General features: G+C 35.9%; 3 protein-coding genes across 8 annotated transcripts; 1 reads left to right on the forward strand and 2 right to left on the reverse strand.

Annotated features, from left to right (window-relative positions):
- LOC143750458 (cGMP-dependent protein kinase 1-like) lies at nt 1-19730 on the reverse strand. Of its 5 annotated transcripts, none has more exons than XM_077243527.1 (20): nt 18627-19730; nt 16753-16985; nt 16549-16663; nt 14317-14483; nt 12553-12666; nt 8121-8226; nt 7948-8011; nt 7772-7849; nt 7592-7686; nt 7438-7503; nt 4390-4464; nt 4208-4304; nt 3973-4112; nt 3657-3746; nt 3434-3575; nt 2534-2697; nt 2281-2403; nt 699-761; nt 525-591; nt 1-219 (listed from the first exon to the last, which is right to left on the reverse strand). In XM_077243527.1, the coding sequence occupies exons 2-20, from the start codon at nt 16946-16948 to the stop codon at nt 121-123; spliced, it is 2061 nt and encodes a 686-aa protein (XP_077099642.1). In that variant the 5' UTR covers nt 16949-16985; nt 18627-19730; the 3' UTR covers nt 1-120. The 5 variants fall into 5 exon arrangements, with proteins under 5 accessions (XP_077099642.1, XP_077099643.1, XP_077099641.1 ...); XM_077243528.1 differs by having other exon boundaries at nt 4235-4304; nt 16549-16666; nt 18627-18707; XM_077243526.1 differs by having other exon boundaries at nt 16549-16666; nt 18627-18707.
- lage3 (L antigen family member 3) lies at nt 19408-20461 on the forward strand. The gene is made up of 3 exons (XM_077243533.1): nt 19408-19499; nt 19724-19852; nt 20094-20461. Exons 1-3 carry the CDS (start codon nt 19453-19455, stop codon nt 20206-20208), a joined length of 291 nt encoding a protein of 96 aa, XP_077099648.1. The 5' UTR covers nt 19408-19452; the 3' UTR covers nt 20209-20461.
- On the reverse strand, nt 20430-27057 carry LOC143750460 (ras-related protein rab7). 2 transcript variants are annotated; one of them, XM_077243531.1, is made up of 6 exons: nt 26836-27057; nt 26097-26169; nt 25859-25985; nt 23843-24061; nt 21686-21814; nt 20430-21617 (listed from the first exon to the last, which is right to left on the reverse strand). In XM_077243531.1, the coding sequence occupies exons 2-6, from the start codon at nt 26147-26149 to the stop codon at nt 21528-21530; spliced, it is 618 nt and encodes a 205-aa protein (XP_077099646.1). In that variant the 5' UTR covers nt 26150-26169; nt 26836-27057; the 3' UTR covers nt 20430-21527. The 2 variants fall into 2 exon arrangements, with proteins under 2 accessions (XP_077099646.1, XP_077099647.1); XM_077243532.1 differs by having other exon boundaries at nt 26856-27036.
- Nucleotides 27058-27097: the final 40 nt, after the last annotated feature.

The raw sequence follows: 27097 nt of genomic DNA on the forward strand, positions 1-27097 counted from the left end.
TAAAGAAGAAAAAGTTTTATTCGCCCATGACTTTCAGGAACTAACAGCTCTGTTGTTGGTGTTCTATTCTGGATTCTGGCTACAGTTTATGTGTCCGTTCATAACATTTGGTCCATCCAATCAGAACTCAATGTCCCAGCCAGACTCTTCATCAGGTGGCGGCTCATCTGTGTCCTCAGAGAAACAGTCGAAATTACTTGTGTCCAAAGGCCCATCCACCTGCAGCAAACAAACAGTATATGTTTATTACTTTCCCAAACTCATTTTCTAAGTACCAAAAGCAACATACAGCAAAGAAATGTGTTCACTACAGGCAGCAACACTGTCAAGTAAAATCTCAGACCAAAGTAGGATTATGTCTGGGATAGTTGAATTTTTTTTTTTAGGTCGACTCAAATAAAAAAAGAAATTGAGTGTTGACATCCATTTTGACTGTGTATTTTGGATATCCCTCCAAGTTAGTGCTGATGAAGTTAGTCCATGAAATGATTAATTTGTTTTATTGGCTGAAGAATCTCTCTTACATTTGGTATAAATGGAGGAGTCAAGGTTCCTTCACGAATACCATCCCAGTTAAACCCCTCAAACCATCTGCAAGAGACATCAAAACCAGCACTGACCCAATATCATGAGTAAGTCTTAAAATAAATGCAGTATTGTGCAAATGTATCGATAATGTCAGAGCATGTCATCTATACTTGTGTTTCTGGATGTCTTTCACGCCGTTCTTCTGATTGCCGAGTCTTTCGGATGGATTGTCCCTGTCAGGATAAACACACATGCAAACATGACACACTTAAAGACTGTTTTTCAAAATCTAGTAAGCAGTGCTAATCGCGTCAACAACATAAAAAGGCGGTTACATTTAAACATATTTCAAGGGTTCGGCCAGTAGGGGGCACTCATGCAACGCAAGCAATGCCGTACTGGGGAAAGTTAGCGATGGAAGGACATAAAAAATGGGACTTAAACCAAGGGGGTAATCCACTGAAGCCTCCCGGGGCCGCCATTGTAGCAGACCATCACCTACTGTTAGCATTCCATTGACTCCCATTCATTTTGGAGTCACTTTGACAGCGAATAACTTTACATCTGAGGCGTCCAAAGACTTCATTTGTCCATTATTTATTTCTAAAGAAACAGGACAGTGTATAAAAGGCTCCATTACTTTGTATCTTACTTTATAGCCCCGTAGAAGCCGTTTTTGTAAAAATAGGCTAACGATTGCGCCATAACCACGCGTGTCTCTGTCGCACAGTAGAGAAATTACCATATAGACAGGAGGAGAAGCTCGCAGGCAATCTTTTACTGTCTATGAGGCAATCGGGGGGACATAGAGGCATAAAGTCAAGGGAGAAGCCCATAGAGAATAAAAAAAAAGCAACAGGAAAAAATATTTCAACAACATGTTTGAGGAATTAAGGTGATTCAGATTTGTCTTGGCACAGCTGCTAGAAGATTTACAACTGTCAGACTGTCGTCAAGCTCAGTTTGAGCCTGCGCAGTCGCTCAGCCATCAGGAAGTGAGTGCTTCTAATGGGCTTCAGTTTTCTCTGTTGAAATCAAGGGGGTCGCTGTGTCCATTTCTTTCACGCAGCCCTCCTCTCTTCTCTGATGACTTGTTTTCGACGTGAGGGTGGGACAACTTGTCACTCAAATGACATCATAGCGAAAGCAAACCACAACTATCCAATCAATTCCCCATGGACAAAATCAAACCCCGCCCTACATTTTTTATTCGTGTTCGAGAAGCTTTCACTCTACGTCATAAAATAGGAAAGAAAAGAATATCGCAACTTCCGTTTCATGCCGTAGTTACGTAGTCAGAATTTGTAAGTGTCTGTCTTTCCGTAAGATGCATACAAACAAAATATTATATGAATAATGTTATTTCAGGAGCTCAGTTTTTCTAGACAAAATAATTAAATTTAATAGTCTAATAGCCTAAACTTAACATTTTTTATATACATTTTTTTTATATTTGTATTAATTTTTCTAATCAAATAAAATATTTTCGTAGACTAAAAATAAATGCCATTTCAGTCAGTGTAAAATTGACTAAAATTACTGACAATCTTACATGTCAAACTTACATGGCTGCATTAAATGGATTTTTCGACAGAAGAAAAAGATTTTGTCTCTGTTAACATTAACGCTTCTAGTGAGCAGTGCACAAAGAGAGTATTAGATATAGTGCCCATAAATGCTGTATTGTTAGGCACCTCCCTTGGCTTTTAAACACATGCTTTTTGAATAAACGTGCTCACTCCATCTCTGTACCTGCACAGTCTCTTGATTAAGTTCGCAGCACTCTTGGTGATTTTCTTGGGAAACTCCACCATATCGATTCCTCGTAGAATAATGTTATAAGTCTTCATAGGATCTGACCCTGAGAAAGGTGGGCTTGGATAGAAAGAGGAAAATGGTGTTGAATGTTAATAATTAGTAGAGGCAGAATGTGAATTTCACTTCCTTGGATTCTGGGAACAGAAAACTTTAAACTGGTTAATAATGTCATTAGTAAATCGCCAACCTTCCACTCAGCAGCTCAAAGATGAGGATTCCAAGAGACCAGCAGTCGGCCGACACGTCATGACCTTTATTTAGGATGATCTCAGGGGCCACGTACTCTGGAGTCCCACAAAATGTCCACGTCTTCGTCCCCAAGCCAACTTTTTTAGCAAAACCAAAGTCTGTCTAAAAAACAAAGACTATTCTTTGCTTTTTGAATATTCTGTTTGGTAAATTTAGGAACACTTGACTGAATTTATGTTTCTCATCTGCTAAGAAATCTAAGGATATAAGCTTAAAATTAGCTTTGTACACTAATATTATGTGTGCTTATAAATACATTAACATTAACAAGTAAACATTTTTATTTAAATTTTTTTTTTTTTAAATGGATAATAAATGTAGCAGAAACACATGTACAGCAATTTAATTAACAGAGTTAATTAACATTTAATTAACATAGTACCTTCTGGTTACAACCTTCAGATCTGGCTCAGTGTTTTTATTGTTAAAGTGCCCACATTATGCTTTTTGGGATTTTATATTACCTTTCATGTAGTGTGTAATATTACTACATGTCACAATCACAACCGACTAGACCAATCAGAGCAGAGTAGACCAATCACAACAGACTGAACCATCTGACCAATCAGAGCAGGCTCTGGGACACTGTGAGAAAAGAGCTGATGCAGCGATTTGTTATGAGAAAATTAAAGTGTTTTTTGACCTTGGATTAATGTAAACATTGTAGGAGACATCCCAAACAAAACTAGGAACCTTTAAAATAGCATAATAGTGCACTTTAACAAAAACTCAAACTATTATAAACCATTTCTGTTAATTAAAACAAAGCGGAATTTCAAAATATAAATACATACTCTAATATTAAATACATAATACAAAAATAACACTGCTTTTTTACCAGCTTTGCATATCCACGGTGGTCCAATATGATGTTCTCAGGCTTCAGGTCTCTGTAGATGATGCCACGGCAATGGAGAAAAGCGAGAGCTTCCACCACACATCCAGTGTAGAAGCGGGTGGTGCTGTCATCAAACATCCCCCTGAAACAGTCCCAGAACTCCCAGTCAGTTACTCAACCCGTTCAGATGAGCATGACTAAACACTGAGGGGGTTCTTGATACCTGTCTCTGAGCAGAGTCCACAGCTCTCCACCCAAACACGCTTCCAATAACATGTACAAGAATTTGGAATCTCTGAATGTCCGATACAGTCTGAAGCATAAAACCAGAATGGGCTTATTATCGCATGCTTTTCATTAAAATATCAAGTAATGAATCAATACTTTAAGAGAAGACTTAAAGAGAAAATACTTCAAATGTAGTCAGGAGTTTAATTCTGCATAACTCATTAAAATGTAATGCATTACACACTAAACAGTTAAATCAATCAAATCATGTGATTAAGTTATCATGGGAACCCAGCTGGAGTTGTAATGACCTGACAGTAAAAGGACTGTGGGCTTCCATCATGATGCGTCTCTCAGATAGGATGTGACCCTGTTGACTCGTGTCCAGGATGTGACGCTTTTTCAGGACCTTCATGGCAAAGGAGCGACTGTGATCGTTCTTCAGCTCCACCTGTAAAGAGTCAATATAAACTTACTCTCAAAAACTCCTCATCATTCCTGAAGGAACATCTAACTGCTGCTTTCATGATATGAAACTTATCGTACCAGCTGTACCCGACTGAATCCACCCACCCCCAGCGTACAGATCACACTGATGTCACTAAGAGACATCTTCGAGAAGAACACGGCTTCTGCCTCTAACCTACGAGAAATATCAGTTATTCTCATTACCCAGAATGCTTCTCATTTCTGAACAATGAATGTGAAGGAGCTCATCGTGTGCTTACTTGGCCTTCAACTCTTCGCTCTCGTACATTTTATTGGTCATATTGTCCAGTCCACCGATTAGCTGCTTGAAAGACCTGTTCGAATTTAGAGTTTCATAAGCTGTCAGTGCATGTGACAAGATTGAGAAATTATGTTATTAGTTTACCAACTGTTCTGATACTGTGATTGCACAGGTTCTGATTTTGACTGATGATGGTTGTGATACTGATTATGATAGTTATGAATTTAAGAGATTAATTTCAATGGTCATTATTTCTATGGCTATGATTTTCATTGATTGTGACATTGATTGTAGTGTCATGATTTTTAGTAAATATGATGATTGAGATATTTATTGTGATATTTGTGATTTTGATACATTGGGATGGTTTGTTTGAGTATATTCTGATTTTGACTAATTATGAGTGTTGTGATACTGATTGTGATTGGTTCTGATTCTGATTAAATGTGATGATAGTGATTCTGATAATTATTGTTTGCAGAGGTGGAAAGAGTAATAAAACATTCTACTCAAGTAAAAGTACTACTACTTCAATGAAATTTTACTTAAGTACAAGTAAAATTACCGGTCTAAAAATCTACTCAAGTAAAAGTAAAAAGTAGCTCATTTAAAATTTACTCAAGTAAAAGTTACGGAGTTACTTTTTTAACAGTGGGGGGGTGAGTGAATAGTGTGTGTGGGGTGGGGTGGGGTGAGGTGGGGGGACTCTCCCGTGTAGGGTTGTAATGGTATGAGATTTTTACAGTATGATAACGTCTCAGAAAATATCACGGTTTACAGTATTAATCAATTATTAAATAAACGGTATTATTAAATTATGGTTATTATTATTATCTTCATCAGTTAAATTGACAGTTAAATTAAAGAAAAGTTTTTTGGGGGGTTGAACAAATGCTTTTATTATAACAAACTTGAAACCATTTGTTTGTTTTGTTTATTAAAATTTCAATAGAACATGTCTAATCAATTAAATTCAATAATTGATAATGAATTAGATTAACAACTCATTTTTAACATTAATAATTTTTAAATTTTTTAAAGAATAATATAGTCCTATGAAATGTATTTTATTCAGAAAATTAATGTTTCTTTTTATGATTTAATCCAAATATATTATCAAAAACGGTGGCAATCAAATGGAAATTCAAACTTTTGTTCTTTTATTTTTTGGGGAAGAGCTGCAAAAAACAGATTTACTAAATTAAACCATGGACAAAAATATATATGCCTTAAGTAATGTTTAAATAAATTGTTTTATTATTATTTTGAGAAGTAGGCTACGTTCTATTGTATGCCTACAATAGTAATATATTTCTTTCATAATTTCTCCTAGTTAAACCAAACCTTTATTTTGACGGGTTGTAGTGAAGACCTGTTTCAAAGTGTAAGCCTATTTGACAATGGTTTTTCTCAAATAAAATGATGAAAATGCTCATTAGGCGATCTCTCAGAGCAGCTCTGGAAATGTTCATGTATTCATGTAGTCAAATTGTTTGTGAGATGCTGAAAAAACACCACGAGTACTTTAGTATGTAGACAAAGCGGAGCAGCTCATTCACACAGATTCACAGAAACGCAGAACAAGCAGGTTATATATTTACACAGCAGTATTTTTGCGCTTAAATATTCACAGACCATGTCGCGATTGGATTTATTGAACAGTTCTACTTTCCATGTATTCATCCATCCATCATTTTGCGTGTTTTACGTGACATCTTCTGCGTTATGTAAATTCCATTTTCATGACGGATACCAGAATTCCCTCTGCATCACGTACATCATTCGGCCTTACGTTATAATCCGGACAGGACATGCCTTTATCTGCAGGAGGGATGGTGTCCTATGTATCCTCCTTTTGCAGTCCCATTGTGTCCACATTTTTTGCAAATTGGATATCTATCCTCGAGGACAACCACACTTTTTTACATCCAAAGTATTTCCATACTGGCCATAATTGGCTTCATAAGAATTCAAGGGCGCTTTGCTTTCAGCTTCAGCTGGGTCTGCGTCCCCTTTTTGCGCGTTTGTTCTCGCGCCCTTCAATCAATGCAGTAGTTTCCGGAGTGTGATTTCTTTTCTCCCTTGTAGCCTATTATAATTTTTTACTCAGTAACGGATTTTATATCAAATGTAGCGAAGTACAATACTTCAAACAAAACGTACCTAAGTAAAAGTAAAATTACAGATTTTAAAAACTACTTAAAAAAGTAGAGGTAGGCCTACACAGAAAAACGACTCAATTACGTAACGCGGGTAAATGTAATTCGTTACTTTCCACCTCTGATTGTTTGGGATGGTCTTGATAGTTTTGATGGTTACGATTTCGATTGTGATGGTTGTGATATTAATTCTGATAGTTATGATTTTGAGGAAATGTGATCATTGTGATTCTGATTGAGATATTGAGATAGTTTTGATTTATTGGGATGCTTGTGATTTTGTTTGTGTAGGTTGTGATTTTGACTGATTATGATGATTGTTGATAGTTATAATTTTGATACATTACAGTTTCTTTGTGTAGATTCTGATTTTGACTGATTATTAAGGGTGTAATACTGATTGTGATGGTTATGATTCTGATTCAATGATATGATATTGATATAGACTGTTATGAATTTGATTGTTTGGGATAGTTGTGATATTAATTTAGATGGTTATGATTTTGATTGTGATGGTTGTGACTTTTGAGTAAATGTAATTATTTTGATTGAGATACTGATTGTGATGTTATGATTTTTTTTGTGGGGGGGTGGTTGTGATATTGATTGTGATGTTAGTTTGAAGGTTATGATTTTGATTGTGATGGTTGTGATATTGATTGTGATGTTAGTTTGAAGGTTATGATTTTGATTGTGATGGTTTTGATATTGATTGAGACAGTTATGTCTCAACAGTGATTGTGATAGGTATGATTGTGATAGTTGTGATTTGATTGATTTGGATGGTTGTGATATGGATTTTAATATTATTGATTTTGAATGATTGAGATGTTATGATGTTATGCTGCTTTTGAATGGTGACTTTGACTGTCCTGCAAGCTGCTCACTCTCTGTCCACAACCAGACATGTCACATCTCCAACAGCGGTTACATTTGCTGTACGCACATCTTCCCTGGGAAGAGAAATGAAGAATGCAAAAGGTTATTCTTAAATCTTAGAATGAGAATTATAACCATAAAACCTTAAAGTTCCTCACTGACCCTTTGAGAGCCTGTTCTCCAAACCAATCCCCTCTAGACAGTGTGGACAGGAACACTGGCTCCTCATTGGCTGATTTCTGCTGGGTGACCCTCACCTGTGGGCCAAAACAGCCAAACAATTAATAATAAATGTTCTGTTCTTCAATCCAGCAGAAAACCTCAGAAAGGCTCTTTACTCACCTGCCCCTCACTGATGATGAAGAATGTGTCTCCAGTGGCACCCTGACGAATGATGTAGTCACCATCACTGTAGTGAGTCTAAAGAGAAAAGAGAGAGGGAGAACAAAACAATATGGTCACACAAATCAATTTGGAATTGTTTTCAGAATTAATGTGCAGAGATCAAAACACCTCACCTCTTCCAGAACATCTGCTAATTTACTCAGCACATCTTCAGTGAGAGTCTTGAAGGAGGGCACGCTGACAACACAATTCAGTTGATAGTATAACTAGAACCAATCTCAAACGCTGTCAAAACTCTGATTTTGGTTTGAAATGTTGAATTTGATTTAATGCAAATTTGTGTTACCTCCTCAAGAACTCCATGTAGTTTGAATGCTTCAGAAGGCCAGTTCTCATCATGATGGTTTGAAAACCCTGTCGGTCTATGGCCCATAGTTTGATATCAGTCAGGGCTGAGAGGAAAGAAGATGACAATGATGAGGAAGGAGGAAATTATTCCTGTATTTCATTTCTAATAAAGGCTTTACATGCAAATAATTGCTACTACTAGATTCCAAATTCCAGACCATTTACTTTCCTAAACTGTCCTTTCAAGTAAAGTCAAAAAGCCTCAAAAAAAGAAGAAGTATAATTTACTTTATTATCACTTATATACATATATATAAAAAAGAATTGTACTCCATTTAATCATGGAATGTTATAATCAAAACATGTTCATTGGAATCTCTGGACGACAACATTCAAAACCAGACAGATTTGCTGTGATTCTCTGCTTCATAATCCATAAACAAGGACATGTGAAAATATAACTCTTGAGCACGTTCTCTTCACCTAAACACTTTTGTTCTGTACTTCATCTCAACATGACTGACAGCTGCTGCATTGAGAGCTCTTCACGTCCCACTCAATGTAATTATTCTGCCAGCCCACCCCACACAAACACTTTCACCTACTGTTAATATTCCTCTCTAAACCAATAAACTCTCAAGACAATTTCATGTAGAATGTTTGTAGACATTGAGAGACATTTTATTAACACCTGCAAAACCAATAAATAAATTCCTGATAAATACAAAAACCTCATTATATCACAAAAGGTTATTTGATGGCATAATTGTATGAATGAATATCCTCCCTGCTTTATCTTCCAAGGTTACTATTCTTCCATGATGTGAATGGCTATGTTCAGAATAGCTTACTACCCCATTAATTGTACTATTTTTACAGTATGCAATAAGTATATTGTGTAAAGTATGGAAATTATCAGTATGCACGGATACTTGGATGACAAAAAGTGCTGTCTAACAATATACACTGCACAATACTGTATCCCACCATGCAATGCTTTCAACCTGACCTTCCACTTCCAGTTTGAGAAATGCTGCTGAGATTTTTAACATTTCCTTCAAATTTCCAAGGCTTTAATTATCCAAGGCTATCATTTAATTATCATTGGATTCGAAATGGAAAATAAACATTTTAATTCAAGAGATGATTACTCAATGCCAATCACTGATTAAAACAATCAAAAGTGAAAAAAATTACATTTACACACAAACACACAGAACAAAAATTAAAATTTTTAGCTCAACTGTCACGGAATGGAATGCACAGGATTGTAGGATGTCATAGGCAGCGATGGATACATCTATGCTGCCTTCAAAAAACGATCGGATGAAGGTATCTCAACAGACAGGATGTGACACAATCATTGGATTCGGACATGCCTTGTTGCCTTCCTAGCTCTGTATGCTCCCTGCAAGGCAGCATTTTTCAGCTTTCGGACGCAGCCCTTTTCCCATGATAAACCACTTAAATGACACAATCTGGCATGTATTCAAAAGATTTCAATGACCGCTTTTCAACTTTGGTGCAAGTGAAGTAGAGACCTCCTTAGGTTAGATTTAGAAAGTCCTTCAGACTTTAAGAAGCTGTTGACATTTCATGAAGACCTTCACATCATTCTATTTTGCCGCTGTCTAATGTACTACAGTAATTATCAGTTAGTGATGTCAGATGTACCTTGAAAATGGATCTAACCTCTGACCCCAAAAACACATTCACAAAAATGACAAGAAAAATGAAAAAGCTCAGAAAAGACTGATAGCGTGAGAGCAGACAATGAACCCACAGAGCTTTAAGAAATTGTAAAGCTATTCATTTAGCTGACCCTGAACAGCAGATACCATCTGCCATCAACACAAAAGAGAGACGTGACAATATGCAACTATGAAGTCTGACAGGGTAGCATGCTGTCTGAAATGTTCAAACGTTGCAAATCAGTGCATACAACAATGTTTCACATTCTATCTTAAGCACTATATGTATGCAGTATGCATTATATGCTCCACATTATATTGTATGCACTGATTTGGTCATGAAGATTTCTAAAGTTGAGAAACATTTTTCGGTAACGCTTCCTTTTACAGTCCTGTTCCCCATGTACATACTATGTACTTATTATAGTAATTACAATAATTGGGTAATAACTAGGTACTAACCCTGAACCTACCCCTAAACCTAACCTTAACCCATGTACTTACCTTATATTACCCAGTACTTTCTTAGGTAAGTACACTGTAAGTACAGTTAACGCACTGTAAAATTAAGCATTATTACCCAGTACTTTCTGTAAGTACACGTAAGTTAACGTACTGTAAAAGGAAGCGTTACCCATTTTTCTTAATATTATTATCTAATTAAATGAACACTATGTACATTTTTTTGTTCAAAATTGAAATAATTAGCCAATAAATCATCAATCCTTCCAAAATGTTTTTTTTGTCTTACTCTGACTCCCTTTGGTAAGCCTATTATAAGTGCTCATATTTTAGACCTATCAGGGGAAATTGTGTACATACGTCACTCGCCTGTGTATATGTCGTCATATCTTTAAATATTGAAAAGTTGCTCTGGCTACTTTGACGCATGTGGAAGTGGCATAGGTTAGTTGTCATGATGAGTGAAAGAGGTTGACAAAAGGAACGCTAAATCTCAATCCTTCTGGAAATCAACCATTTTAAAACAAACCCCGAACAGAGGAGAGTCTGCTGGCAAAAAGAGTGTGCGGCAGCGCTCGTAATAAAACAAGGAATCAACATTGGCTTGGCTTTTCAGAGATGGAGAGAACTGAGGGATTTGGAATGTTGTAAAAGCGACGCGGAGAAGACATTTTTATTGCTCAACAGACGAGTAAGGTATTTTATTGAACAGATAAATGCCATTTATAGCATTATCTACTCTGAAGGCTCATATTCTTCTGCACAGTCACGCAGACCTGAAGCACAACCAAAACAATGTTCTTCCAAAAAAACAAAACAAAAAAAAATACATGTTTTGTTTTTTAACCGCAAGTGGGCCAAAAGTTACACAGTGTAAATCCATCTTAAATTGTAACATTTTTTGGGCAGCATAGAGAAAGGAAGCAAATTTGTAGTACTATTTGTTCCGATCCCGCAAATCTGGTCCGGGTTCACAGGTGAGATTGTTACAGAGAGATCTCTGCATGAACAGGGACAGCCAAAGGCCCCATTTTAATTGCATTTTTATTATTGTGATTAAACAGACACCACCTGAGTGAACTCATTTCACCCCAATCCATCACACTAAACAGTTGTGTCATAAAAAGGGCAAAGGATAAGGTGAGGGTATATTAGAAAAACCATGTGGCCAAACATCCCAGCAATTACACACTGACATGTGTGTGACACAAACATCCTCCATGTTCACTCCGCAGGAGAGAGCCGTTTATAGGGCTGAACTCAATCTCAGAAGCCATGGCAGATTGTCTATAGCCCAAAGCCCTGACAGATGAACAGGAATTCAGACTCAATACTACAAACTGTGGATTCCTGGACTTATAGTTCAGGCTTATACATTTTGTGTTTGTCAGAATTAGAGAGACAAAGAAAGAGTGTCAATATGACTAAATGTTTTTTTTTTTTTTTTGGGTGTAATATTTCTTATTTACTCAATTTGTGCTATTGTTATTTCCTCTATTTTATTAATTTTGTTCTTAATATATCTAAATTATTGTATGTTACATCCTGTTCCCTTCCAAATTTCATTTAATAATTCCATTTAATTATTCTGTTCTTATTAATAATTATTTGATCAACTTGATCTATTGTTATTTGACCATGTATTATATTTAATATCTTATATTACTATAGCATTTCTATATTTTAATTATTGTATGATTCTATGACACATTTTGTTCCTTTTTGGTAAACTGGCTGTTTGTTACTTTCTCTTAATTTTTTTTTAAAAATATAATAATACTTATTTAATCTATCCAGCCATTTTACTACATATTACATTTATTACTATTAATATTTCTATATTTTAATTGTTGTGTGATTGTATGATCCATCCTGTTCCAAATTAATTTAAATTCAACTTATATTTAAACTAAACTAAATTAAGTTAAATTAAACTAAACTAAATAAAAGTTAAGTAATTTAATTTAAATGTTTTTATTAATTATTCTTATTAACTCCATTTCCTCTGTTGTTTACTCTATTACTTTTTATTATTTTACATTACTTTTATTACTTTTTATTATGTTTAACTTGTTTTCATTATAGGCTACGCCAAGCTGCAAACATATTAGCAGTATAAATGTAGTTAATAAAGCAAACCAAATTAAAATTCAACTGAATCGAAAGAAAGACAGAACATGTCTAAGAAATAGGAAGGATTAAACATTCAATGCCCTTCAGTACCCGGTGGAACAAATATTTCATTCTGAAATACACAGACGGGGTGAACCTCCTCACCCGTGACGGTGGCCGTGCGCGTGCAGTTGTAGAGTATCGCCAGCTCGCCGAACACCTTCCCCGGCTCGATGGTGCACAGCTTCTGCCCTCCTTTAGTAACCTCCACTAACCCCTCTGCACAGAACACACACAAACAAAACCAACAACCTTGAGTCTGTGAACGAGATCAGTGTGTGTAGGAGAACCGTTAAAAGACTTTCAAATAGCAAGGATGCATTAAATTGATGAAAAGTGAAGTTCTGTTTCAAATAAATTGTGTTCTTTTGAGATTTCTATTCATCAAAGAATTCTGGAAATAAATGTATCATGGTTTCCACAAAAATATTACACAGCTGTTTTCAACAGTTATAATAATAAGAAATGTTTCTTGAGCAGCAAATCAATCAGCATATTAGAATGATTTCTGGAGGATATGGCAAGCCGTTTTAACTTTTATTCATTTCCAGGATATGAATTCTTGATATCAACAATTCAATTTTCACTAGTTAAAATTATAGTTATTGATATCAGGAATTAGATTTATACTAGTAAGAATGGCAATTTTTGATATCAGAAATTACATTTCCACTAGTAACAATGCTAATTCTTGATATCAACAATTACATTTTTACTAGTTAAATTGCTCATTCTAGATATCAAGAATTGTATTTGAACTGGTAAAAACTATAATTCTTGATATCTGTAATTGTATTTTCACTAGTGAAATGTCACCATAGGCTGCCATTCAAAATCAATTGTTGATATCAATAATTGATTTCTTACTAGTTGCAATTCCAATTTCACATATCAGAAATTCTTACTAGTAAAAACCTTTATTTTTGATATCAAGAATGCAATTGTCACTAGTTGAAATGTCTATTCTTGATGTCAACAATTGAAATGCTACTAACAATGTTAATTTTTGATATCAATAATTCCATTTTCACTAGTGACAATGTTAATTTCTGATATCATGAATGTGATTGTTACTAGTAAGAAAGCCATTTTAGATATCTGAAATATAATATTGATATCAGAAATACATTTTCAGATATCAAAAATGAAAATTTTTACTAGTAGCAATTAAATTGTTGATATCGAGAATAGACATTTCAACTAGTGACAATTGAATTATTGATATCAGGAATTCACATTCTTATAGTAACAATGTAATTATTGATATCAAAAATTATATTTCTACTAGTAAGAAATCAATTGTTGATATCAACAATTAATTTTGAATGGCAGCCTATGGTGACATTTCAGTAGTGAAAATAGAATTACAGATATCAAGAATTGAATTGTTGATATCAAGAATTCATATCTGGAAATGAATAAAAGTTAAAACGGCTTGCCATACTACAAGTGAATTCTTTCAAAATGATTTAAATCTTTACAACCCCAAACTTTTGAAAGGTGGTGTGTGTAAAAGAGATGCAATTCTTTAAATATTCCAAAGAAAAAGTACATGTTTTGAACGACATGAGGTTGTAGAAATTTGTTTTTTGTTTTTTTGCCTGACCCATTCCTTTAACTGCCAGTTTAAAACCATGGAATAATAGGAACCATCATGTGAAGTGTTTTCTTTGCACAGAGGATCACTGTCACAAACACATGATGAACAGGCAGCAATTTCAACTGCCCACTTCACAGAGCCAAGCATAAAAACAAAAACACTTAGTGTTTTTAGTACAGTTTTACATGTACTGTTTCTCAGAATAGTTTTAATTGCACATACGATAATTTCTTAATAAAAATCTTATCTTTGAGGCAGATGCTCCTCACCTTCCAGGACATAGACCGTAGAGCCGTCGTCGCCCTCCTGGATGACGCAGCTGCCCTGCGACAGAGCTGTGGGATTCATGCAATCCATGATGGTGAGGATCTGACTGGCCTCCAGATGCTTCATGAAATCATTCTCCAGCAGAGCCCTCTGGATCAGCTCCCGAGACCTGGGATGAGCACAGGGTGATGGGGTTGAATCAAACATGTTTACCTGTTGCTAAAATATTAAAGAGGCCATATTATGCTCTTGGGGTATAGAATATGCTTTCATGCTTTAATGTTCAAAAAATACATTATTTTTCAAATGTTGCAGCACCTGTCTTCCCAGTCCGCCAGTAACGCTCAGGGGTGCGTTTCCCATACAATGACGCAACTCATCCTTCACTGCCATAGTACGATGCATTGTAGAAGAAATCAACTAAACTTTCCTGAAACCGTATCGTATCAAATTTGTTGTTCAACCACGTTGGCTAATAATGTCACGCAGGTGGTGGAGTAATAGCTAACTTCTTTTAATGAATCTGTTTGAGATCGAATTAATGCTAGATATTTTGTTATAAATATAGGGACATGGCATCTGAGGACTAATTCAAATTTTTATCAGTTATTTTGCATTATTTTCATATTCAATCATAGGTTTGTTCTTGCGTACTAGAGCACGTACGTGCGCACGCACATGGGCACTCTTCAAAACAGTGCTTTAAATCTTGACAAACTAAAAGATCAAAAAATGACATTTGTATGCATTCTAAATGAAAGATATAGATACTGAATGTCAGCTTGTGTATTGTCTCAAGATAAGGATTTATTGAGTCCACATATCTTGAAACAAATAAACTATGCTTCTAACCACAGGCCAAGAGGCTTCAACCACTCAACTTTGCGATGCTGTTTGCTAGTGTGCGTTGGAAATTTTCGGGAAACACTCCTCCTTTCAAAAAAGTGCAATGAGCTCTAATTAGTCGGCTGGAGCAGCGTGAATTTACTTTGTAATCATTAAACTGTATATGTTCTATGAATATGGGTAGTATGAATGAAATTCGGACGTACACTACATCCGCCATGTTGTTACTGTGTCACGTGACCTACCAGTTTCACAGCCGCGTTTCCATTACCCTTCAAATTGAACAAATTGAAATTGCGAACTGAAAATACGCTCAATGGAAACACATCGATTCCGCAAAAAACACACATTTATCGCAAAAAAGTTTTTACGTACGCATGAGTTTTTTTTTCAAGCATTTCGAAAAAAGAACATTTTGTAAAACAGCAATGGAAAAGGTTTTTTCCGCATTTTTCAGGTCACCTGGCGTACGTAAAAGTCAATCATTCTTTAAAGATGATGCGGTATCTTTGGACAGGAGAAGAGAGAGTGTTCTTTATTAAACTTTATTAAAAAGAATTACGGGAATAGTAGATTCTAAACAACAAAGAAATGCCACAATTTATCAAGACCTTGAAGCAGGAGGGAGAAACACACATAAACCTTCCCAACATCCGTTGCCATGATTTTTGAATGACTTACTGCGAGAGATAAAAAAATTGATTTAGTCGTATAACATCGGTTAATGGAAATGCTGTCATTTTTTTATCGACATTTAGAAAATATCGCAAACGCTTTTTTTTTATTTTTTTTTTATCGCAAATCTGTAATGGAAATGCGCTACAGACATTCAAAATCCCCTCCCGTGGCCTCATGGGATAGTAAAGTGTCCATTGAATATGCACTCTAGAATCCTGCCAGAAGTAATAGGTCATTCAGGTAGTTTTTGCCACATTTTTTTTTAATGTACTGTATGTATATTGGACATACAATGTTGGCGTACTGTTTTTTGCAATGGGTAAACGCAAACAATGGCATCATCAGTTTTGCTCTATCAATTCGATAGATTGGGGTGGGAAATTAAAGGTCTCTTGGACTTGGCAACAACACACTACAAAGCAAGTCAACCAGGCCTTGTCCCTTTTAGCGTATGCCATGGGCGAGAATTATGTAAATGAGCAATACTGTGACGTCCTCGTTTCCGGAGAAAACCTGCAATGGAGGCGTTTCAGGGATTTCAGAAACAGAGAATGGAGATAATGACTTTGTGCTTTGTAACTTCACAGACCTTTTTAATGCTCAAACAGCAACATTACACACTAAGGAAAGTTGAAAATGTAAAAAAGTATAATAGATCCTCTTTTATAAGCTGCAGGGTGTTTTTCTGGTGTGTACAGGCTCTAACTCACTCCTCGCTTTTGCTGTAGTTGGTTAGGGTGACGTGGGTGAGCTGATTTGGATCCAGCGCCGTGGGTTCGGCTGATATGGCCTGCCGTTTAGTGCGCTGGGGCTCATCTGGGGACGCTGCTCCAATACCAATAAAATAAAATAAAGTGCAACAATAAATAAAATGCAGCATGTTTCCATAGTTAATCACAAAATTCCCAGCTCACCTGTGATTTCTGTGGCCCCAGATGGGTTGTGTGTGACAGGGGCGGCGCGGAGACGGTCCAGCTCGCCCTGTAGCTGTCTGATGAGGTCATCTTTAGTGTCCAGCTCCAGCTCTAGCTCATCAATAAGAGTGTCACGTTGCCGCAGCTCCTCGATCTTGGTCTGCAGGGCAAACTGGAGGTCACGGAGAGTTCCCATCAGCCCGGGAGACTGTCACCGCTGGAGGATAATGCATCTTTAAATGCAATGAAATCCAAAAACAAAATTCAGTCAAACACCATAAAAAGCTAAACTACTGAGTTTGCAATGGATGTTTCTGATACTTTATTGATACCAGAAAGCAATTAAGGCATTATAGCAGCTGGGATAATGAGGACAGAGTTATGAATAAACTATTCTGCAAAAAAAAAAGTTTTTATAAGTATTTTTTGTCTTATTTTCCAGTATATATTTTTAAATGAAGATACATTTACATGAGAAGCAAAATGACTTAAGATATTAAGTCTCGTTTTTAGATTTGTTGTTTGTGTGTGTGTGTGTGTGTGTGTGTGTGTGTGTGTGTGTGTGTGTGTGTGTGTGTGTGTGTGTGTGTGTGTGTGTGTGTGTGTGTGTGTGTGTGTGTGTGTGTGTGTGTGTGTGTGTGTGTGTGTGTGTGTGTGTGTGCGTGCGCGCTTAAAACGGTAAGAAAATATCTGCCAACAGGGTAAGAAAAATAATCTTGTTTTCCCTTTTAACTATGTTTATTTTTCTGAACCCATTGGCAGACATTTGACCTTGTTTAAAGCATAAACCCACTTAAATGAGATACATTTATCAGAAAACATGATATTAAAAATATTGAGTCATTTTGCTTCTCAGGTAAATGTATCTTGAATTAAGAAGATATTTGAACTGGAAAACAAGACAAAAATGCTGAAGAAGAAAATCTTTATTTTTTGCAGTCTAAACAGAAATGGAAAACCCTAAAAAAAACAGTGGTAAATACAGCATGTTCATAAGTCCATTTGTAAGTTATTTCTTATTAAATACAGTTGTTATCCTTATTACAAATTATATTATTAAAGTAACAATCCAAGTGTAAATTTAACATGCATTTCGTAATCTCTTAGTATATGGTCTTAAATATTTCTTATAGGCCTATAGTTAATGCCATTACACTTCTTAGTTTGACATTTTCAAAATCCTAAGACTTTCAGTTTATTTTCAGTTTTAAATAAGTCTTTGAATCCCAGATTTTCAATAACCCCATTGTATAAAAGTAATTTCAAAATAAAATAATTAAATATGAACAACTACACAGAGAAAGATATAGAGATGAAATTCCAAAACTTTATAATATGGTAAATGGACTGCATTTATATAGCTAGTGCTTTCAACAGAACCATGGGTCCACCAAAGCGCTTTACATATCGCCTCACATTCACCCATTCATACGGTCAGTAAATATGCAGTAAACAGTGAATTATGCATAAATATGCAACTAACCCTAAACAAAACCCTATTCTTAACTCTAATGTTGTTAATGAATATTTAATTAGTTGCCTACTTAAATGAAGCCTGTTACACTATAACAATGTTATATGAATATGTTTCATATACATAATCAAGTTTTTTTCAAGCATATTCAAGCATAAAGATAGATACAATAGTAACAACAAAACAGTTGACAAAATTAGAAAGGCTTATTTTTATTAGCATTATGGTCCTTATAAAAATCACTTTACTGTTTACAAAATCAGTGTCATCGTAACAAAAAGGAAACATGGAAAATAATATTTAGCACTCATTTTTAGGATTTGAGATTTTTCATAAAATGACAAAATTTACGCTTTAACTATAGCATGCAATAAAAGAGGTTCCGTTGTGTCTGACTTACCTACAATAAAGAAGCACGGAGGACTGAACAGATCCAGCGCAAGAGTAGGCAACAGCGAGAGAATCGACTGTGTCTCAAGACCTAGTGAGCTGCCTTACCTACCCACACTTCCTAGACAGCATTGTTTTTGGCATCATCGACGCGTCCACCTCAGCTTACGACCATTTCTGTAGGCTATAACATTTGTGATGGAAGTGTGAAGATCCTGTAGGTCTGTTACTGACTGAATAAATGTGGTTTGGTTCATTTGAACCAAATGAACCTGAGGACTGTTGAGGCAAAATTGCAAATGCTACTATTAATATGTTTTCAGAAGAGTGACTGCAGCTCGGCTATGTAGATTTTTCAGTAATGAGCTACTTATTTATGGTGATGGCATTTATGTTGTTGTTTATTTCAAGGGGAAGTAAGTACAAAATGATAATAGCTATACTAATATCAATTACAATAATTTAACAAAAGACTACAATTTAAATGTAGCTATTTCACACATTTATATAAATAATAACTTATCTTCACTTAATGTATTATTTTTGCTACTATTTCCAAATGTAGGCAATTTTATGTAGGACATAGCTAGATAATATTGATTTTAAAGTATAAAAATCATCTTAAAAAATATGAATTACACCTGATAATCTAAACAAAGAGTACAATAATCAGCAAAACGTATATTAAATATAATTTGTTTTTAAACATTTATGTTGATATGACTGTGATGTGAATCCAAATTTGTCGAATGTGATTTTACGAAATTAAGGTTACATTTAATCAAAACCTGACGAAAATGCCGCTTTCAATCTAACCCCAAACAAAACATGTCAACATGGCGACCTACATGAGTGAAAACGGTTCAGAAAGAAAACTTGAATTGTATCCTTTTATTGTTGTTTCTAAATATCCAAAACATTAATTGTTAAACTTTTCTTCTGTATCGCAGGATTTATTCCGACTTATTCAGCTGTTACCTGCCTGGACGGCGGGGTTTGATCACTCAGACACCATGTGCAGCAGCAGCCAAATAACACAGTAGAGCTGTTAATCATGCTTAAGAAATATTTCCAGGTCCTGATTTCTTTAACTCTACAAAATATCAGCTTTTTAAAGGTACCTTTCCCTTCCGAGAGAGAGGCAATTATTGCCCTGCAGTCTTTATCTCCTGATCCTGAGCCCAGGAAAGGAGGAATCAGTAAAAATCTGGATGTTTCAGGACAAACACTGTCTGTGTGAGTAATACCCAATCAACGATCACCTAAAAACCTATCATTCAAAATAGTTGTCCTAATTTACATTTAGGTCGGCATTTCCCACAACGACCCAGTTACCTAATATTTTTTATTTAAAGCACCAGCCTATCAATTTGTGATATAATGTTATTAAATTAAGATCTATGTATCTGTGGTTGTTGACAATGAATATTTCTATTACACGAAATGAAACATCTGATTTTTGTTCATGCCTTTATAGGAGATGGACTGCAGATGAAGCCCGTATTCTTCGTGTTTCTGTAAGTTCGTTTTTGGACCACTTGTCTCTAGTGATGGAAACCATGGATGCATTTGGACCTCCTGTTTCACAGTGACACTAATACAAGCATAAGATGAGACATATGGATGCAGATGCTGTTTTTGCACCATGTAATGAGGATAAAACATCTGCTCCCATGTGTTCAGTATGGACTGCGAGGACTCAAAAAGCACAATTGATGTGCTTTTGCTCTGTCTGAAAGATGCAACACATCATAATGTCTTAAGAAAATGTTTTGTGTTCAAGTTTTACGATGCAACAGAAGCCAAAACGGTGTTTTGTCACTTGAATAAAGATTTATTATTGGAGCACTGTTAAGAAAACAATACTGAGAGATGATTTTAAATGTTCAAGGAAAGGTCATTGTTTTATAAAAGAGGGACAGATGTTGGTTTCTATTGGCAGACATCACTAGGAGTTTTCAAACATAATCATCTACAATACTGGTTGATTGAAATAGACGTTAAAAAGAAATCACATGGATTCACGGGTTGGTCAGAACTATGATTAATGCTTTCATTCACATTTTGTTTATTTATCGACCTACATGATTCATACCCATAATTTGGTCAATAAGATGAGCCCGTTATAAATGTATGAACATTGAAATGTAAACCAAGTAATTAAACAGCATGAGATCAAGACATGTTTGCAGGAGACAGGAATTAATCATTAATTTGTTACATTCATACACTATAACTGGGGAAACGCTTTCAGTCAAGTGAAAGAAACAGTTGCATGGTTAAAATGATTGCACTTAATACTTTGTGAGCTCCCAGATCCCCCAAAATGTTCATTCGACACCAGCACCAAACTATTCAGCCTTCCTATCCTGAAGAAGGTATCGTGTATGCAAGTGTCTTTAGGCACAAAAAACTTTTTTTCTTTCTGGCCTTGGCAGCTGATAAACTCTTGAATCGTGCTGAAGATTTACGCAGTGTAGATTTAGTTAGATAATCAATTAAGGTTAACATTAAAGAATTTGGCAAAAAAAAAGGAATTATAAGGAAGTGTGACTGCTTCTACATCCTACAAAAAAAGGCACGGACAGACATTCAAGCAGGAGACGAGTCTAAAGGACTATATTCTGCATGGATGAAAGAATACACTAGAAAAAAAAAACAATGCAAAAAAAAAATAATATTTGTAAATAATAGAATAACTATCATCTCTTTCTCATAGAAATAATATCCTTAAATGTAGTTATATTAAAACTGATACTGTGTCAGGGAGCTTCTTTAAATTCCTAACAGTTCTTACATACAAGTTTGGGAAACTTTTTTTTCTTCTGAATGCTTTGCACTATCGGGATCGGTCCGCCCCGCACTGGCTCTCCCCTGCGTCTCTGGTCCTCCTGTCTCCTTGCGTCCCATCTCAGCAGCTGCAGCTGTCACCAGAGGACACGGGTCTGTCATCTCTCAGTTTAATCTGGTCTGGGAAGTCGTACGTCTCAACCTCAGACTCCTGTGACGAGAACAGCTGTTAGTATCAGAGTTGAGCTGCTGTTATTGGACACATCAAACGGTGCGTACCTGTTTGAGGGCGTTGCGAGCTATCGTTTGGAAAGCTTGGTCCACGTTGATGGCCTCTTTTGCGCTGGTCTCAAAGTATGGGATATTGCTTTTGCTCTGACACCACGCCTGGGCTCGTTTCGTTGTCACCTGCACAAGACGGTCAATTGGTCAATCAATAGAGTAAATTGATATATGACAACAGTGCCAGCCCACTTTTTGAGCGGTGTTGGTCCCATAAGTATATTTCCATTCAGTTCTCCCATAGGGATTTCAAAACAGTCTTTGTTAAAGCGTTACATACCATGAATCGAGCCGATCAGATATGAGGTGAATCACATCATTACAAACTTTGATTTGAAATCAAAAAGTATTTGAAATTCAGACAAGAATACAAAGGTACAAGACGGTGTACTTAATGGCTTTAAGAACTACATTCGCCATGAAGCATCGCGAACAGCATAATCAAATTAAAAATTAAGTATAAAACTACTAATTTAAATTTTTCATGTATTTCCAACATATTTTAAGTTTATAGACAAATTTGCATATATTCAAATTAAGTTTGACTCGATTACGTCATTTGCAGTGCTTCATGGGAGTGGGCGGAGCTTCTTTACCCTCACTGATTGATGTAATTTTCAGTACAGCATCATAGGCAATGTAGCTTTCCATCACAAATTCTGCTGTTAAACAAGATTATTTTAAAACTAAGTTTTAATAATTCAGGCTGAAGGCTTCAGCAGAAGCAGATACTAGCAATTAACAATCTCATAGCTCACAGTAAAGCGGTCTTTAAAGGTTTATAAGTTATGGTTAAATATCAATTTTCCTAAGGAGAATGAATGGGGTTTTTACTTCCGGAATCCGAGTGTGCACTCTATTATGGTTAACTAAAACTTTTTCATTAGTTGAAACGAAATTAAATATAAACAAACTATTTATTTTATTTCGGCTAATTAGCAAGACAACATTTCTCATTTTCATTTAGTTTAAAGGTGGGGTATGAGGTTTGGAAAACGACCGGCAGATTTTGAAAATACACAAATCAAACCTACCTGGTCCTACCTTCTTTCCTCCAACGCGGGCTCTTACTCCACCCATTCGAAGAACATGGACGCGCAATCATGCACGAGCGAAAACTCAGATGCGCGAGAGATTGTAATGACGATTTACTACTAATTATGGAACCGGCTTTACTGACGACATGCGCATGCGTCACGAACTTTGAGTATGCGCACGAAGGGGGTCACGCGCGCTGGGGGGAGGGGGGTGTGGTACGACTGTTTGATTGACTAACTTACTGTCCAATGATTCCAGGTGGTCTTGGAAATGATTGGCTGGAGTTTTTCGAGTCCTGCCCATTCCACAGATGATTAAATTGCTTAATTTTAATTTCAGTGCTTCTAACTCAGTGGCTGTAAGTGGGTTAGGAATAGGTTTTCAAGTTATTTTGAAAAAATGGACAAAAAAGAGAATCACATACCCCAGCTTTAACTTTATGTACTAAAATAATTAACAGACTGAAATAAAATTAATAAAAAAATACATATAGACGTTTAAAAAAGCAAAATCTAATAAAAAGGTCAAAAACAATAACTACAACTTTAGGATGAAAATGGAAAAAACAAATACAAATTTAAAATAATAATAAAAAAACATAATAGTATATAAATGATACTTCAATAACACTACCCATTTTTGTTTTGAATTAAGCTTTTTTAATGGTTTTGAAAGATGTCTCTTATGCACGCCAAGGCTGCATTTATTTGACCAAAAATATGAAGCAGCACAACTGTTTTTGATAATACTAATAGTAAATGTTTTCTGAGTAGCAAATCAGCATATTCGAATGATTGATGAAGAATCATGTGACACTGAAGACTGGAGTAATGATGCTGAAAATTCAGCTTTGATCACAGGAATAAATTAACTTTTAAAATACTGTATATTCAAATAAAAACAATTATTTCTAATTGTAATAATATTTCTTTTTATTCCTGTATTTTTGATCAAATTATGGCAGCTTTGGTGAGCAGAGGAAACTTCTTTCAAAAGCCATTAAAAAAATCATTATTATTCCAAACTTTAAAAAAACAACGCGAGAAAATTATGTTTAGATGATTTTGAAATCATCTGGTGGATTTTGATGTCATATGTGATTGAATGGAGACAGACCTGTCTGTTCTCCAAATCGATTTTGTTGCCGAGCACTACAAAGGGGAAGTTCTCCGGGTCACGGGGGCTCGCCTGAATGAGAAACTCGTCCCTCCAGCTGTCCAGGGTTTTGAAGGTGTTGGGCGCTGTGACGTCGTACACCAGCACGCAGCAGTCGGCTCCACGATAAAAAGCCACACCCAATGACTGGAAGCGCTCCTGTCCTGCCGTGTCCCAGATCTGAAACGGCCATGAGGAAATTATCATCATATAATCATTTTCTTTGATCTTTTGAAACCAAACCAAACAAACATAAGAATGTCAAAATTATAGTCTCGGCAAAAATTATAGTCTGGGGTCCACCTGAGACCCGCAGTGACAGCTGCTGTCAAACTAGCTAAAATGGAGTGGAGGAGGGTGAATTGTCTGTGGACACCAGCTCAAACTGCGGTCTTAACTCCCGCATCGCGATCGGCATCCGATTATTCTTATATTCAGTCAGTTTGGGGTCATTTTTTCCAGGATTATTATAACTATTACGTTCATTATATTTTGCTGCTATGTGAAAAAAATAATCAGCAAATCGCACCGGTGCGTTTGTCGACACCAGAGGATTAACTTTAGCCTAATAAGAAGGAACATAAATTGTGATTAAAAATATATGCTCACTCACATCATGACGCCGCTGCGGTGGTGGAGTTCATGCAGGAAGAGCAGCGTTTGGCAGCGCGAGCTGTGTGGAGAAGCCCATTTCCACCTCCATTGCATTGGAGAAGCAATCCCACGTAAAATGCAGGTTGCACACTGGAGCGATAGGCGAGATTAACTACCTAGGCTACACGAAATAATCTAAATAACTATATAAATGCTATGCTAACTAGATGCTAATATATATCTATCCTGATTGTTTTCAATACTCGTAATTCCAACTCCTGACTCGCTACAGTAGTTTTGACGGAACCAGATGCTTTTATACCAGGGGCTGCCAAGGGCGTGGTGAGCTCGCACCAAGGGCGTGACAGAGTGACGTCAGAGAGTATTCTATGTCAGAGAGTAACCCTACTGCAGGAGCTTTCCGTTTAACCATGAAGAGGGCAGCACTCAGACGTTTTTACACCATATATTTGAAAATTAAAACACTTTATACCCAAATGTCAAAAAATTTACTCGAATCAATGAACAGCATTTATGAAGCTCCATTCTTACAGATTATTAACTAAAAAAAGTTGCTTTAGTGTTTAGTTACCCTTTAAAGGTTGTACCAGCGATTTCAGGCCCAAAAAAGGCCCAAACATAAATTATCACATTTATCTAATCTTTCCTAAAGATCCGCTAGCTGCCCGCCCCATAAGCAGGCAGTCAAAAAAACGTGCCTATGTAGGCTCTGAGATCTGCACAAAAAAAATTTGTTCCAACCAATCACTGACAGGGGGTGGGTGTTGTGAGGTTTTGCGCTCATGCACGGTGCACGCGAATTCGGAGCTGAAGAAGAAGCCAGCGTCTATCAACGAACAAGAGAAATTGAACATGCCTGAGTCAATCCCTAAGAGGAGGAGGAGGATTAGGGTGAGGGAATACCATCGTGTTTGTTCCAAGACACGAATAGTTATTGGGAAGGCTTAATATACAATAAGTGGGCGGGCAATAAACTAATGTTTCGTCTTGACGTCACAATGAAACGGCTTATGACTCGTTTGAAAAATTATTCATTTCATTGACTCAGTCGACTCTTACTTTTGAAAGACAATAACTTTATATACAGTGCACTTTCATATTTAAAACTTTGCAGGATGTTTTCATTCACTTAGAGCTATGTTACACACTACATTAAAGGTCATTTTCAAAAATCCATAATAGGGGCACTTTAAATCACTATATATATATATATATATTTCATTCATTTAATTTCAGTTCATCCCTAATAATAAATTGTGTAAATATATATATATATATATATATATATATATATATATATATATATATATATATATATATATATATGAGCTAAACAAAAATGTTACATTTACAGAGTCATACCTGCATTGTCACCAGCCTGTCATCCACCATCACCTCCTTGGTAAGAAAATCTGCACCGATAGTGGCTTTATACTGATTGCTGAACTTCTTATTGACATATTGGTTCATCAGAGAGGTCTTCCCAACACTGTTGGACATAAATAGAAGAGCAATTATTGTATAATCTAAAAGTTTATGTCTCAAAATCTAATTAGATAACATTGTCAAGGCATGATTGTTTCAGAAGACCATCACTTACCCAGAATCCCCAAGAATGATCACCTTCAGGAGCACCTTTTTACGAGAAGCCATCCTTGTGGACTAAACTGTGCCTGAATAATACAAAAAGATAAACTGTACAACTCAATTTAATTTTTAATTAAGTCTTTCAGTATGCAACGTCTAACGTTATGCACATGACATGCAATGGCTGTGATTGCCAAACACACACATGTTGAAAAGGGAAGGTTGCAAGATGTCAGTCATGTTCGTCAAATCTCCCACACTGCGTGTAATATAAGCCGTGGAATGTTTTCAAATTCACAATAAATAAAAATAAGCTTGGTGTCAAAAGAATGTTGATGCTTGCAGCAAACGTCAATATTAGCTTTCAATCCATGCTAACCAGCTGCAAATGCCCTGTCAAATATTAAAATTTCAGTGTTGACGTTTAAAGACATTTCTGATTTAGATTAACCTAAATAAATAATCCAAAACCCGTGTAAATTCATGTTTTTCAATAATCAATTTAGCATCTCAGTTTTGTGCTAAAGCTATGAAGAGCTAATAAAAGCGAGTAAACATCCCGTAAATTTAACATATTAACACATTTTATCTATATAAATAAGCACGTTTTTTTTCAATTAAAACGTTTAAATCTTAGATTATATTATTTTAACGTTAGAGCTTTTCAGTCAAAGACAGTTTCAATATTTTTCACTTGTCACTTCTGCTGTGTTAGCGTAGACGGCTAGCATGCTAGCATGCCAAAAACTCACTTTCTGAGGAGAAATCCCACCTTCGGTGCAACAATCTTCTGCTGTCATACAACAAAAACAAGCAAACACGACACCTCCACCGACTCTGATGACTCTGGACACACTCTTTGGGTCGTGTTGCGTGTTTTTGGATGGTTGTCACGGACAGTTCAGCACATCCGTGTGTAATAATGAGCAGCAAACGCTCCCTCCCTTTGACTCAGCTCAATACCCTACACTCATGTTTATGTCTGTATGTCTGTGAACATAACTACTGAGAATA

This window comes from Siphateles boraxobius, unplaced genomic scaffold (assembly GCF_051911475.1).
Source record: "Siphateles boraxobius isolate OS27281-9 unplaced genomic scaffold, OSU_SipBor_1 25, whole genome shotgun sequence".
NCBI classification, from domain to species: Eukaryota; Metazoa; Chordata; class Actinopteri; order Cypriniformes; family Leuciscidae; genus Siphateles; species Siphateles boraxobius.